The sequence below is a fragment of the Colossoma macropomum genome, unplaced genomic scaffold, assembly GCF_904425465.1.
Source record: "Colossoma macropomum unplaced genomic scaffold, Colossoma_macropomum, whole genome shotgun sequence".
Classification (NCBI taxonomy): domain Eukaryota; kingdom Metazoa; phylum Chordata; class Actinopteri; order Characiformes; family Serrasalmidae; genus Colossoma; species Colossoma macropomum.
In genome coordinates, this window is record NW_023494802.1 from 26714862 (window position 1) to 26727354 (window position 12493).

General features: G+C 40.0%; 1 protein-coding gene across 1 annotated transcript in view; it reads left to right on the forward strand.

Annotated features, from left to right (window-relative positions):
• Nucleotides 1-12493, forward strand: part of plxna2 (plexin A2) — a 267455-nt gene that overhangs the window by 153157 nt on the left and 101805 nt on the right. The window contains exons 6-8 of the mRNA XM_036590910.1: nt 2131-2254; nt 6573-6726; nt 12008-12104. Coding sequence (XP_036446803.1) covers nt 2131-2254; nt 6573-6726; nt 12008-12104 — 375 coding nt within the window. The remainder of the gene's footprint in view (nt 1-2130; nt 2255-6572; nt 6727-12007; nt 12105-12493) is intronic.

The following is a 12493-nucleotide window of genomic DNA, read 5'->3' on the forward strand; positions in this document are numbered from 1 at the left end:
TTTCCTAAGGAGACATTATGCAGCACTTTTATTAATCCTACAATAGATACTTGTTATTGTATTTTATTGCCTAACTATGCCAATTCTGGGAGCAGCACAGCATCAGCAGCAGTTCCTGGGGCTGTTGAAGGTTGTGTTGGTGCCTTGCCCAAAGGTGCAATCAGGTAAACCCTTCTGGGATTCAAACCAAAAACCTTCTGGTTGCTAGCACCCCTCTCCTACTACTAGTGTACCAGTCACTGCCAATATGAGGGGTTATCAGGGATTTATCGGTGGGATTTCCAATGCTGTGGTGATGTTGACTAGAAATCTAGAGTGGGTACAAGAGCAATGATCTAAGCCGACCCACTGCCTGTAATCCCAGGGTGAGGCTGAATTAGCTGTGCCTCACAGAAACAGATATTGAACAATAGCTGAAGTGATATAAAAAATGCATTGACCAATAGGGCACCTTGTGAGGCCAGAAGGACAGGGGCATTGCCCCCCGGATCTGTCTGTGCTTAAAAATAAAGCTCCCACAGACAGTTCTTTGGAGCGATACTATTACAGAGCCACTTTTGGCTCCGTAAAGACCTGAAGAACCTTTCAGTGAATGGTTCTACAAAAGAATACTCCAGCGATTTTCAAGCTAATCTCTATCTGCTGAATCTGTACCAAACAGTCAGTTACTACAGAAAATCATTCAGATGTTTCCCTGTACTTGATTCAAAACACACTTATAATAGGACCCAATGAGCAGCACTTCTGGCACCTTTATTTTTAACCATGTACCATAATATTACGTTGAGATACTACAGAAATCAGGTCGTATTGTAACCATTAGGCTATTTGCTTATCAGATAGTAGTGCTCCTTGCTGTCTTACATGGACTGCTTTCGTTCTCTCTTACAGCAGGTACTCAAATTACCTTTAATGCATTTTTCTGCCGCCGCAAGCTCCAAGTTGAACCGTTCACTGTGAGAAGCACTCTAGAGACCGAGGATCATTTGAACCCTAAAAGAGTGCTAGTTTTTTTATTCCCATTCGCTGTCTCACATGAAGAGCTACAAGAACTGTAAAAACATTAGCTACTGATCTGAATTCAGATTCCTTATTAGAAGATTCCACTGAGACCGTCATATTACTCCCAGGAGTGTTACCTTATCTTACCCCTCGTACAATCAGCAGTACATTCAGAGCCTTCTCTCTGTGTTTCCATGAACTCATTCAGATCTGCCCCTTGTGTAGTTGGACGATAAACATGTCCACATTAACCGCTGTAAAATGTATCAAAATGTGGAATTGGAGCTGTCGGTGTGCTACTGTGTTTCTATGGCTATATGAAAGAAGCACAATGCTGCCTTTGTTGTTGTATGCACTTAAATAGTAGAAATAGAAAAATTCAACATCCAGTTTATTCCACTGCTGCAACTACTGACATAAGTTAGGATATTTGACCAAATAGTCTACTGACCGCTGCAGTACGTTGCTGGTGGTTGGAGTATATACCATTGCTGAAAAACATAGAATTTCTATTTTTTTGTCTACCATCATAATGTAAATGCAGATTAATTGAGAATGTGCACACATTCAGAATAGAATTCAAACTGATAAGGGCTTATTATTGATTTGTTTTATAAGAGTGACAATAAAATGTGACTAAAGTGTGAAAAATAGTCCTGGTATGCTTGCTTGCTCGAAATTATAATTTGTCACACAGACAAAATAAAAATCTGTTCTTTACTTATGAAAATAAATGACATAACTAATGCAGAAGAGTGGGTTAAATGTAACTGCATTTTTGCCATAGCTTTAAAGGGTTAATCAAGGTGCTTTGTCTGGGTGAATATGAGGACAGAAGTTATCAAAGCTGCTGGTAGATATGCTGATTGAGGCAAAAGTGCATCCAGTACCATGGACAGTGGTCTTTCTTCAGCTTAGCTGAGAGTCCAATAGAAGAAGATTGCAGATCCTTTAGTACTGTGTATTATGTGATGGAATGAATGACAATAATAAACCATAATAAGAAAACAGACTATTCACTGCTAATATCCTTTATTTCTTTTATGTCCACAGAGTTAAATGAACGGTGTAATGGAGTATATTGATGAGTTATTTTCTCTTTCTCTTCCTCTCTCTTTCTCTCCACAGGTGTTCTCAGAGAGATAGATGTGAACGGGCCAATGAACCCTACCGTTTTGCAGCCACCCTGAACCAGTGCATAAAGGCCAATGTATACCCTGACAGCATTGCAGTTTCTGAACCAGGTGTACCAGTAAGTCACACCTGCACATACATACACATTTTGGTACCATTTTGGGGCATTAAGAGCAGGTTATTCATTTTTCAGCATCAGGAAGAAAACTAAAAAAAAAACATGTTCAACAGGAACATCAAGGAGGAGCTTCAGCAAATAAATATAGTCTAATTTTTTCTGTATTTAGTTTGTCCATCCTTTCCCTTGATTACAGTTTCCATTCTTTTCTGGAAACTTGATTTAATTATTTCAAAGAAATCTGAAATGATGTTTATCTTTGCTTCTTGCAACTACTTCCAAAGTTCAGTCTTAGAAGTTGGTTGCATTTCCTGATTCTCACGGTCCATGTAATCTCCATAACACATGTAGACTCTTTAGACTTTCATCTGACTTTACTCTTTCTTATGCAAATGGATTCTTTTATATCTAATCTGCTTTATCTTACATCATTTCCAAGCCATTTAAAGTGCACATAAGAAAGAAATGTGCAAGGCAGCTAAGGTGTGTTTGGGTAGCTTGTTGTGTGAATGTCAGTGTCTGTTTAAAGGGAAACAGTGTCAGTAAGAGCTTTGGGAACAGCTTTTGTTGGGAGGATACAGCTGTAAGATGCTGGTTTTAAGATTGGAAAAAAGGAAGAGTTGAAGCAGCAGTAGGGTGCAGAAAAAGGCTTTTGTGTAATTTTCTGTTAAATATTTTTTTCCTACTTCTTGCTGAGCAATGAATGACTTGTACTCAGTGGTTGTCTTGACTGGAAATTACATAAATAAAAGAGTGGTCTCTGACTTTTGCACATTTTCCAGTATCGTTCAGCTCAAATGCATTTTGAGGAAGGTTTAGTGAATCTGAGAGAACGCTCTTTCTTCACTCACAGTGAGCCTTTTAAATGCACGAAAAAATAGATGTGGAATCTGTTGCTTTCTCTGGTGACTGTAAACACAAATTGCCCAAATTCGTTCTGTATGGCGATGTGTTGATGTGCTGTTTATCTCGCTTGCTTTTCGGTTGAGTGGTAATGCATGGTGTGGGTGGATGGGAGACTGAGCGAGTAGAGGCAAGGTGCATGTGTGGGTGAGATGCCAAAATGTGAATGTGTAGGCTGATGTGGGAGTTTTGTTTGAGGAGAGGCTGGCGTGTGTTCTGTGCCGAGTTGAGGACGACCAGAGAGAGCGCTTCTTTTTCTTGCCTTCATTAAAGCTTTTATTTTAAAAAAACACTCCTTTCTGTCCTTCTGTTTCTTTCTCTCTTACATGTGTTTATTCCTGTCTTTTTAGGATATTTCCACTGCCCTTTGTACACATATTTTCCACTGGCTTTTGTATTACTGTAGCTAAATACCAATCCAATTCACTGCTGTTAACCATTTTAACCTCAGAAACCAAACGGAAATCTTTTTATTCATTTGTTACTTTAAATAAAAGCTGAATTTTTGTTGAAGATATGCATTTGCCTTATTGGGACTAAACAAATGTTCCTACAGCGTCCAGTTGTTAAAATTTCCAGTTGTCTTGGCATCATTTGGTTCCCTCAAACAACTCACTCGCTGGCTTGCAGTATCCAAATATCAAACAAAGTTTGTGAAGTACAGAGAGCAGTTTACGGAGGTAACGAGCTGCTCTGCCGCTTCACTCCACCGAGCAACAGCAGCAGGGTCAGTGACGGGAAACTATCGCCATGACAACAAAGCCCATGCATGCAGGAGCATGAAAAAGCAGCGAAAAAGAATCAAATTACCTTTATTAAAAATGCTGCTAGCAATTAGCCACCTCTTCCCACACACAAATAGCCACAGCGCGGCAGCCATACAGCTAACGCACAGCAAAAAGAGCAAAAAAAGCACAACATAAGTACATGCCAGAGCTTCAGGAGTTTGTGAGTTGGCAAGACACAAGCCCAAAGTCCAGCCTGCCCAGCAAGAGGAGGTCATTTCTAGTCCATGACAACAAGGAAACATCTTTTCCTCCTTGCTTTGTTTGATTTCTCCTGTGCTGTAGATCATTGCCTCATGGAATATATATATATATATATATATATATATATATATATATATATATATATATATATATATATATATATAAATTCTGAGGAAAAAATGTATGCACGGCAAAATGTATCGGCTTTGAAACATTTTTTATTTAACATGGTGCAGTTTTCAAAAACGGTATTCATTTTTTGCATCTGCTAAATCAGCTTAGACACAGAATTCCTTAAATGGGCATGATGCCAACTACAGAATGACGACACAATTTCAGAGATCTGTTGTTAAGCTTAATGCACGCAAATGTACACCAAGCATGATTTAATGGTTCAAAAAAGTACTAAAATGTGAGTCATTCTGTTAGTTGTAGTTGAAATAATAATGTTATGCTCTTTTAAGGCTCAGAACTAGTCCAATTCGGCATACACTTTTACTCAGGACTTTAAACATGCTTTTGTCACGGCCACCCTTAAACAATTGCTTGCCCCCCACCACCAGCAAACCACACCGCCACCCTCAACCTCCATCTGGTCGCACTTTGACTTTTACATTTACCTTAAAGAAGAGAGCAGCTAGGCTATCTGCGAACAACTTCCCAACCTCTAAACAACCTCCACCCCTCTTTGCACAGTTGCATTGCCACCCTCCTGAAATTTTATAGAGGCACCAATGTATTATGTCAATAATAAACTGAGTGCGTTAACCGCTGATATCAACTGTTGATACAGATGGGTGGGGATAATGGCCTCCTCTTAACAGGAGTGACTAAAATGTATGTCTGTCAAGGTTTTGATAACTGATGGGATGTGGGGAGATGTTAGGCCTAATTACATCTCAGCTGCATTATTAAACAATGCAGTTTAATTAATCAGTTTTTGTAATGCTGATTTCCTTGTAAATCTGCTTTGTGACAACACCTGTTGTAAAAAGTGCTATATAAATAAACTTTGCTTTGCTTGCATTGCAGTTTACTAGTTTTATATAAAGTTTAAAAATATCTTAGTTATATAATAAGTTATAAAAAAATGACAAACCAGCCTAAATTTTGTCTACCTGCCAAAGCACTACCCTCCCAGCCAAATCCAACCAAAATTTGTCCAATTTGGTGGGAACATGCTATATCTGGCAACACTGCTGATAGTGGCTGGTGAAACTGTAGCTGTTCCTGCTCTCTCAAAACCTGTAGGTGGGTAGATTGTTTGATTATAAACCAATTTTTCTTTACAAATATTACATTTTACTTTGCTTACCAAAGGCGGGCAAACCTTTTGGCTCTCGATAACCAAATACCCGGAATCGAGGAATCGATTCATTTTGGGATCGACTCCCAGCCCTAGCCTACACTATCTATAGTTCTTTGGTAATAAATTGGCCTGTTTGTTGACCATAGATATTAATTTGCTGTTGGCTTTTCAGGCTGGAAATTTCATACATAAAACATCTGAATGCATGAATCAGACGTTTGTTCTTAGAGAGATTTGGCTTCAGAAAATCTTCTTTCTGAGCTCTCTCAGGATTAGCAATTAGCTATGCTCCCCACAGCTTTTCCTTCTGATCGTACGAGTCGTTCACACGCGCGCATGGGTAGCACGGAAAACACGTGTAATCAGTGAGTAGACGGGTCAGCTCCTGGGCTGTGTAATTAGCTGCTTTGTGGACGTGCCTCTACGCAAGAAGACTGGATGAAAAGGGCACAGGAACATCTGGGCGACAGCCAGTGCTGCTGTCAGGCCTCGTTGCATTATAGCTATAAGCTGGCTTTCTCAATCCACTCCGAGTCCTCGCTGTTTTTGACGCTAGTCAGCTGGAACGATGAAAACCTTCAAACGGTCAGGTGAAACAGAAAGCCTTTACAAATGCCAGCCCAGTCATTACAAACGCTCCTCCACCAGGCTGGAGCATGAAGCGCCCACCCCAGCGAGGAGCTGGAAAATATTTATTTATAGAGAGCTCCAGCATCTGTGTGGGACTGCTCCCTAGAGGAAGACTTCAAAAGACAGTGTGTCTGTGTGGGTATGTCTGTGTGCTCTTGTGAGCTGAGGAAGAGGAGTTCAAGAAGTTGATTGAATTTGTCAGATGTCCATTTTCATCTCTTTTTTTAAGGAAAAAGAAAGCAAAAACAGCCTTTCTGGTTCTTTTTATAATGCAATGTCACTTGCATCTGAGGCTAAGAGTTGGCTGACAGTTTGCACCACTGCCTTATGGTGAGGCCATCTGCTGTGTACCTGCAGGACTATGCTCGATTCAAAAATACTGCAGTGCTAAGCCGATAAATAAATAAAGAAATAATAGAAGTAAGTAAGGAAGGAAGTAAATAGATGAAAACCCTTAACTTTTTTTCTCTCTTGCCCCCGCATCCAGCTGCTGGTGAAGGTAACGGATGTTCCAGATCTCTCAGCTGGAATCACTTGCTCCTTTGGGAACCTGACGGAGGTGGAGGGGACGGTGGATGGCAATCAGATCCTGTGCATTTCTCCAGCTGCTAAAGATGTCCCCATCATTCCCACCGATCAAGGTATTGCTTTAAAGCGATAAATCAAATTGCATTTATTGTCCCCTTAGCTTAAATGCAGTCGATCAAGTAAGACATTTTACATAGCTAAAACAGGTTTGTGACAAGTATGTAACCAAGGGTCACAGTGTCTACCATATAAATTGACATTGTATTAATTATTCAAAGTTACAAATAAACCACAAGTTTTTATGTGTAATATTAAAAATAGTGAAACTGCTAAATAAAAAAAATAATTCTGGGTACTATTTTGTCTTGACTCGCTTTTAAAAAAAAATGTTTTAGGCCAGAACATTATCTCCAAACTACTGGAAAACAACGTCCCCGGCATCACACGATGTATTCATAACCATTTCATATAATAACTTTCTGTGAGATATCTTTTACAGCTTTTTTTCACCAGTGAATTATTCAAATTCTCTAGAACAGAGAATTTCACATCAAAGCACTCTGAATTACTTTGTTTACGTCTTTTTTAAATGTTGAAAAACTTCTTTCTTTTTAATGGGTGAATTGTTTAAATACGAATCACCATACTGTGCTTTTAAGAATCTAATCCCCTTATTTTTAGATTTTGCTTTACACTCTCAGTCTTTGCCCTCTGTCACCTCATTGTCCTCTTTCACCAGTTATTTATTCACACACACACACACACACAAAACCTTGTTTGTTTATCTTTTCAAACCACATGCATATTCTATCTATCCGTTCCCTCATCCTGCTTCCTCTTTTCCTCTTTCCTCTGTTGTACTGCCTCCTCCCTGAGGGTGTGGTTTTCTCTATGCTCTCCTATAGATGTCCTATTAATAGAGCTCCTCAGACACGTGCTCTGCTGTTTCCTAATGAGCGCTTCACTCAGTGCGGCCCGCCGGCCTCATGCCTGGGCCCTGCCATCGATCCTGCAGGCCGCGCTGATCCGCAGCTCTAATGAGCTCACACTGACCCCGGGTGAGCCCGTGGGCTAAAGCCGTGCTCCCAGCCACGCTGACACCTATTACAGGTGAAGGGCCCGGTGCCCTTTTCCTGCGTCAGTTAGAGCCGCTTTCTTATGGGCTGTTCTGGGATCAGGAGTTTAAGTATGAGTCTTAGTTTTACCTAGAAATAGGAGATACAACTGAGGCCTATGAAGACAGTCACAATGAATTCGCTGAAAACCTCCAACACAGGCCCTGATCATCAAATTATTGGCTCCTGGGATCAAATATTTGGTGGACCCCTACCTGGCTACCTTTTTTATATGGTCAGAGAATTATTTTTTTTTTTTACAATATCACAGCAGGTTACTTAAAGGCTATGCAGAACCATGATTTTAACATACTAATGGTGGTGTTGAGTATGTCACCGCTATAGGCACATTTTTTTTTTCCGATCGAGCCAAACCAGGTTAATGTAAACCCAAAAACCAATGTAAAATTTCACTATGAAACACGTATCTGCTCTTCACTAAAGTACGGAGGGTATGGAATTAATTCTTTTTTTATTTTTATTTATTTATTTATTTTTTACCTCATAACTTCATGCGCAGAAGTAGACAGTTTGCAGGTCACTACCGACAACGGTGATGCAACATTTTTCTTTTAATTGGCTTTGTAAATGGCCTTTACTCTTGTTAAGGTAACAGGTCACGCTTTTACAGATCCCCAGGAGCATTTTTGGATATCTGGAGCTTCAAATTCAAAGTACATTCAAAGAAACTATTTCACTACTAAAAGACTTAAAAGCTTGACCTATTAGAGGAGAAATGAAGCAGACATTTAGGAAAGATGTGGAGAATATCAGGATTATGATTGGCCATGACACAATAACAAATTAGAAATTAAGTCCTTTTTTGCTGTGCTGCTAGTAAAGGCCCCCTAATGGCTTGAACACCTGGGCACATGCCCTTAAAACTCATGGGAAAATCCAGATCTGCTCTAACGGCCCTTTATGTTTTGTGAACCTTTTATGACAAATGGACCAACAGAGAATGTCCAAACCCTTTTGAAGTTACTCTGGTGGATGTTTTGATCAGAGATAAAAGGTGGAGTACTTATATATAAGTAGAGCTCTGTTCTCAGCAGTTAATCATTATAAGCCTTCATTTGTTTTTTAAAGAAAGCTTAGGCCGAGTGGTCAGTCAGAAAAAGCCAGTTTGCGCTCACAGCTCTGCTATAACTCTGTGTGGAAAGCTGCTGAGATAGACAGTTGGGCTAGTTAATCAGACTCCCAGTAGTAGCTCCTGCAGTTTTCAGGTTTCAAGCCTAGTTTGTAGAAAAAAAAAAATACAAGGCTCTTACCTCTGTAAAAGAAAACACTCCCAGTGAGCTTGAGCTCACTAATTGTTCACTCACTCTTACATTAACCCATGATGAAAGGTAGATGGTCACGACAGGCACTGTCCACACTGTAGTAATCCCCCACCTTCTTCGGGTAAATGACAGCTCTGTTTGCCCACAATCCCTCTTCTCCTTGCAGGGAGCATGGCCTAATCAACGAGCCCCCTCAGGTAAATGTCATGTCTAAACCTCATATTTCCCCTCTATCTCCCTCATCCGCATTAGGGGCTGTAGGTTGTTAAGGAACATCGATAATGTGTGGAATTAGTAGCGCCCACAAAATGTTAAAAAGAAGTGGCTTCATCTGCTCAGTATAAGGCTACAATAGTAACACTGTCCTGTAGAGTACTGTTCCTAAGGCTACATGACATCTGCATAAGCTTGTCATGACAACTGACATAACCCTACATAAATGTTATGTTTTATTAGCTAAAATGTATTAGCTGTTTTATTTTATTAGCTAAAAAAAGCCTTTATGACAGATGACGTCTTTTGAAATAAGCATTTCTAAACATTTACATTATATAGGATTATATCAGTTGTCATGACAAGCAATGTAGGTGTCATGTAGCCTTGGGTACAGTAAAGTGTTACCGCTAAAATAGTGAAAGAAAGTAAAAAAAAATCAAACCTCTGTCAGGTTCAGTAACAACTTTAGCTGGCTGTGCCAAGTAATGTTTATTTGTTTATTTGAGCTTGAGCTTGGAGACTTTCAGACGTACAGAAACACAATGTAGCTATTTATTTTCTAGGTAAGTTTAGTCACTCAGCATTATTATATGACGACTGAGTTCTTAAGAAAGATGGCTGTTTTTAGAACTATCACTTTGTAAAGGGTATGCTAATGTAATTTTAGCTATCTAGGTAGCTGTTAGCTTTTTAACATGTATGCTACCATCTGACCACTGAATCCTGTGATAGACCTAGCCATTCTAATCAGTTTTTCTAAACTAAAAGGGTAGTGAGACACGAAATGGATTTTGGGAATCGCCTTCATTGTTTGTCGCACATTTGTGAGAAAGAGGTGCTTCTGAAGCATATTAAAAAAAAAACCACCACCCCGCTATGTGTTGATTTTATTTTGTAAAGCAGAAGAAAGCAAAGAGCAGGTGTGAGGGAGAGTTGGGAGAGCTTGGGGTCACGGCTCACTCCCACGCGCGGTATGCTCGCTGAACGGCTGCCTGCTCGCGCTTGCTCGAGTGTGAGGAGCTGGCTGCTTATCGAGCGTTTTCTTCAGCGCTGTACTCTCCACGCTTTTACTCCGCCTTGCCAAACGCGATTGAGCTGGTTGGCACTCCATGGCATCGCCGGCAGCTCTCTTACCATTTTTTTTCTTTTCGTTCAGTGCTGCAGTCTGTGGACACGGCTTGTACCAGCGGAAGCGCTCAGAAATCTGAAAAATCTGAAATCAGAAATATCCGTTTCAGGTGCAAGAGAAATCAGGAAAAAGCTATTCATAGCCAGTCAGTTTTCCTGATGCTTAGTAAAAGCAGAGAATGTTTACATTACAGTGTTGAAGTGACACAAATCCTATCCTATCCAAAATTTTGCCTAAAAGTGATAAAGCTGTATAAACACAAAAATCTTCCATTATGATGTCGTCATTCTTATATTACACTTCACTGCACATGAGCATATTACTGTCCCCATTGTACAGTCTTAGGAGTGGCTAGTCTTGCATGGCCAGACCTGATCTCCTAACGAGAATACATGTTTCGGGACAACTTTTTAAATTTTTGGCAGTGGATCCGCCACTAACAGGTACGTCCCCTCTAAAACCCACCCCCGAATTCCCCTACTTTTTAGCCCATGAGGGCAATATTTAATTTAGCCCACCAAAACATTTAATTTAAAGACAAGGCAATGTGCCTCATATGTAGAGAAACCATAGTAATATTTAAACAATACAACACTCAGCAGCATATTTGAAAGCAAGCGAACATTCCCTACATATTTCTCTACATATACTGGTGACATGCAAAAACACAAAGCTAATGGGTTGCTAGCTAGTCTGCATGCTCTCTGCTTATGCTTATGCTCTGGCAGCAATTTTGGTGCATTTAGCAATTTAGCAATAACTTAGCATTTCAGCTGTGTCTAGCGACGTAGCAAGAATCAGAGATCTGTCAAAGCTACTTGCTAGCAAGCCAGCTAAACTGGCAAGCGTATGCAGTTAAGGTACACAAGCAAAGAGAGGGATCCAGTCTAATCTAATGACCAACTGACTGCACACTATATTACCTTTCTTTTTATTATTCATTAAAAATGTGTATTCAACTTGTGAAGAATTGGATAAAACGTCATATAAAATGTGGGTCACTTTAAAACATGAATGAGCAATAAGGCTTGTAATGTGAACATAGCCAAAGAATAGCAAGTAGATTCTATGTTCAAAAGTATTCAGACAGCCCTTGTAATTAGTGAATACAGCTACTTTAAAGTGCACTTATTCCTTACATGCGCACAGCTTGTATGATCTACATGGAAAAGCATTGTCAATAGAATGCAATGCTCTGGAGCAGCAACACACGAGTCACCATTCCCACCATGCTGCATTTTATGGAGTGATTATTCAGTACTCTTGGGATGATGTGGAGTGACGTTTTTGATCCATAATTAATCATCCAATATCATGACCTGACCTCACTCTTGTGGCTGAATGCCATCAAATCTTCACAACAGTGTTCCAACATTCAGAGTGAAGCCTTCCCAGAAGAGTACAGGCCGTTACTGCAGCAAACCCTATTAACTAATTTCAATTAAATAAATTTAATTTCAGATGTCATCATTTGTAAAAGAGCTTGATAAACACAACAGCTGAGGTTGAAAAAGAAAGCTGTGATATGCGTAGTAACAAAAAAAAACTAAAATTGAATTTTGAGTGTAATCTGAATCTCTGTCTCTCTGTCCCTCTCTCTCTCTCTCTCTCTCTCTCTCTCTCTCTCTCTCTCTCTCTCTCTCTCTCTCAGATTGGTCTGGAGTGGAGCTCAGGCTGAACTCAAAGGAGACAGGTCAAATGCTGATCAGCACTGAGGTTAAATTCTACAACTGCAGCGTGCACCAGCTGTGAGTACCATCCCTCATAGACAGCCTTTGAATGTCAGTGACCTCACTGCTGTCTGTCTAAATGCTGTGACAAATGCTGCCGCTGCAGTTTCGTCTTTATTACCTGTCTGTGTATTAATAAGCCCTGCATGTTGTAATGTGATTAATCTATTTTCCAGCCTATTGCATCATACATCATAACTGTCAATAGTGTTGCACTGTTGAAATCACTGTACGTTGTAAGCTAGTTGGACTGCTACAGCTCATTATTTAAAAATGACAGTTTTCTTTCTACCTCAGGCCATGTTTGTGTTCGCCCTGTGCATTGCCTTTGTGAACAACATAAAAGGTGTTACCTCTCCACTGTTTCTCCCTTTGCTAGCATTTTCGAGGGGGTGTCAGCATTGTCT